Source organism: Triticum dicoccoides, unplaced genomic scaffold, assembly GCF_002162155.2.
Source record: "Triticum dicoccoides isolate Atlit2015 ecotype Zavitan unplaced genomic scaffold, WEW_v2.0 scaffold148734, whole genome shotgun sequence".
Classification (NCBI taxonomy): Eukaryota; Viridiplantae; Streptophyta; class Magnoliopsida; order Poales; family Poaceae; genus Triticum; species Triticum dicoccoides.
Window position 1 is genome coordinate 1 of NW_021205887.1, and position 2,058 is coordinate 2,058.

General features: G+C 55.3%; 1 protein-coding gene across 1 annotated transcript; it reads right to left on the bottom strand.

Annotated features, from left to right (window-relative positions):
* Positions 1–395: 395 nt before the first annotated feature.
* On the bottom strand, positions 396–1,984 carry LOC119343961 (protein NRT1/ PTR FAMILY 5.13-like). The gene has a single exon (XM_037614652.1). The coding sequence runs from the start codon at positions 1,708–1,710 to the stop codon at positions 544–546; it is 1,167 nt and encodes a 388-aa protein (XP_037470549.1). The 5' UTR covers positions 1,711–1,984; the 3' UTR covers positions 396–543.
* Between the last annotated feature and the right edge of the window lie 74 nt (positions 1,985–2,058).

Genomic DNA, 2,058 nt, shown 5'->3' on the forward strand with positions numbered 1-2,058 from the left:
GAAAATTCAGAAAGGACAAAACCAAATAGGGGTCGGGCGGGCGTTACGGTAACGAGCTGAGACAGAAAAACCGCGCCCGACAGCAAAAACCAGCCCGAAAACCAAACCTCACAACGCGAATCTCTGCGCAAGAGCGGACGGAGAGAGATTTGAGTGTAGGCGAATTGAAAAACAGTCAACTATAAAATAGTAAATCTGAAGAATTATAGTACCGTCAGATGGATTTTTGCCTAATCCAATTTAAATCCACTCCCACCGGGAGTTGAACCCATAACCTGGGGTGCTACTAAGGTCGCTGCAACCAGTAGGCTACAGGCCTGTTCGCGTCTATGATTGCGAGTTGCAACACCTTAGATCAGATGAGATGATTGAACACTCAAGCTAGCCAGAGTACGTCAATTTCCAATCGGCTCGCCCTTCATTTTAACATTTGCAATTACAAATGCCATCCGCTTAATACTACTAGAGATTTCTTGTTTCCTACCTACTACTGAACAATGTGGACCATTTTTGTACACAACCTCGAATGGTCCCCGTGACCACTCAGTGCTGAAGCCTCTTGTGGTTGCTGTTGTAGGTGTAGGAGCTGGCGAGCCACACGAAGAGCACGAGCTCAGCGGCGGAGAGCCCGGCGAGCAGCCAGTAGAAGTAGTCGAGGTGGGCGCCGTTGAGGTTGTCGGCGAACCAGCCGTCGCCGCCGCCGCTTCTGGTGACACGGTCGATGAAGGAGATGAGGGCGCTGCTGATGAACCCGCCGATGCCCATGATGCTGAAGTAGAGCGCTAGGCCGAGGCTACGCAGCTCGCGTGGCATCTGGTCGTAGAAGAACTCCTGCAGGCCCACCACCGTCAGCACGTCCGCCACGCCCATCATCGCGTACTGCGGAACCAGCCACGCCCAGCTCATCGGCACCGTCGCGCCGGCGTCGTCCACCAGCCCGTGCTCCTGCGCCGTCTCCAGCCGTCGAGCCTCCACCAGTGCTGCCACGATCACCGCGCCCATCGACACCACCATGCCCACGCCCACGCATTGCAGAAGAGTCAGCCCCGATGGCTTGCCCGTCGCGCGCCCCAGCTCCGGCACCAGCAGGCGGTCGTAGATGGGGACGAACAACAGGATGCTTGCTGGCCCTAGCGTCTGAAGGGCCGCCGGGGGCAGCTCCAGGCCGCCGAAGATGCGTCTGTCCAGGGTGCGGCCCTGCTTGTTGAAGAGTGTCATTATCTGCGCGTACGCCACACCGTATGCGAGGCACGCCGCCCAGATCGGCAACAGCCGCAGCACGCCGCGCGCCTCCTCCGACTTGGCTGCGACGTCCTCGTCTTGGCATCCTTTTGTACGGAATAAGCTCGAGTTCCTCATGAGCGCCACAAGGCTGCGACCGAGGCGAGCAAAGGTGCTCTCGGCGCCTGGGATGGGCGCATACAGGCGGTAGGTGGGGGTGCCGGAGAGGAAGATGGCGAAGGCGCATAACATGATGACACAAAGCAAGCCGAAGCCGATCCCCCAGCCGACGTTCTCCTGGATGTAGCTGACGACAGCGACAGCGACGGAGATGCCGATGGCCATGGAGAAGTACCACCAGTTGAAGAGGGAGCTGCGGGAGGCGCGCTCCTTGGGGTGGTCGGCATCGAACTGGTCAGCGGCGAAGGCGAGGCCGCATGGCTTGTCGGCTCCCTGTGCGAGAGGAATGAGGTAGAGCGAGGGCGACATCCATTCTTCTTCCCGCCCTTCGTCGCTGCAGGTGGCCCTCTTCTATGCCTCGGCGATGAGCGCTGCGCCCGGAGCGTGGTCACTAGAGTCATCATGCCATATCCCTGCACGCATACACACATATTTTAAAGCTTGGTTAGTGTCTGCTTAACGTTTAATGTTCAATGTAAAGGAAAAACCGAAACTATAAGAAATTATTAATTTTCTAGGCAAACATATTTAAAACCATATTTGAACTTCTTAATGTTGTGGGACAAAATAAACAAAAATCCTAGACTAATTTAACTCAATCCACATGAAGAATTCAGATATAAAATTATGATCTCGTGGAACATGGTGAAAAAAAAA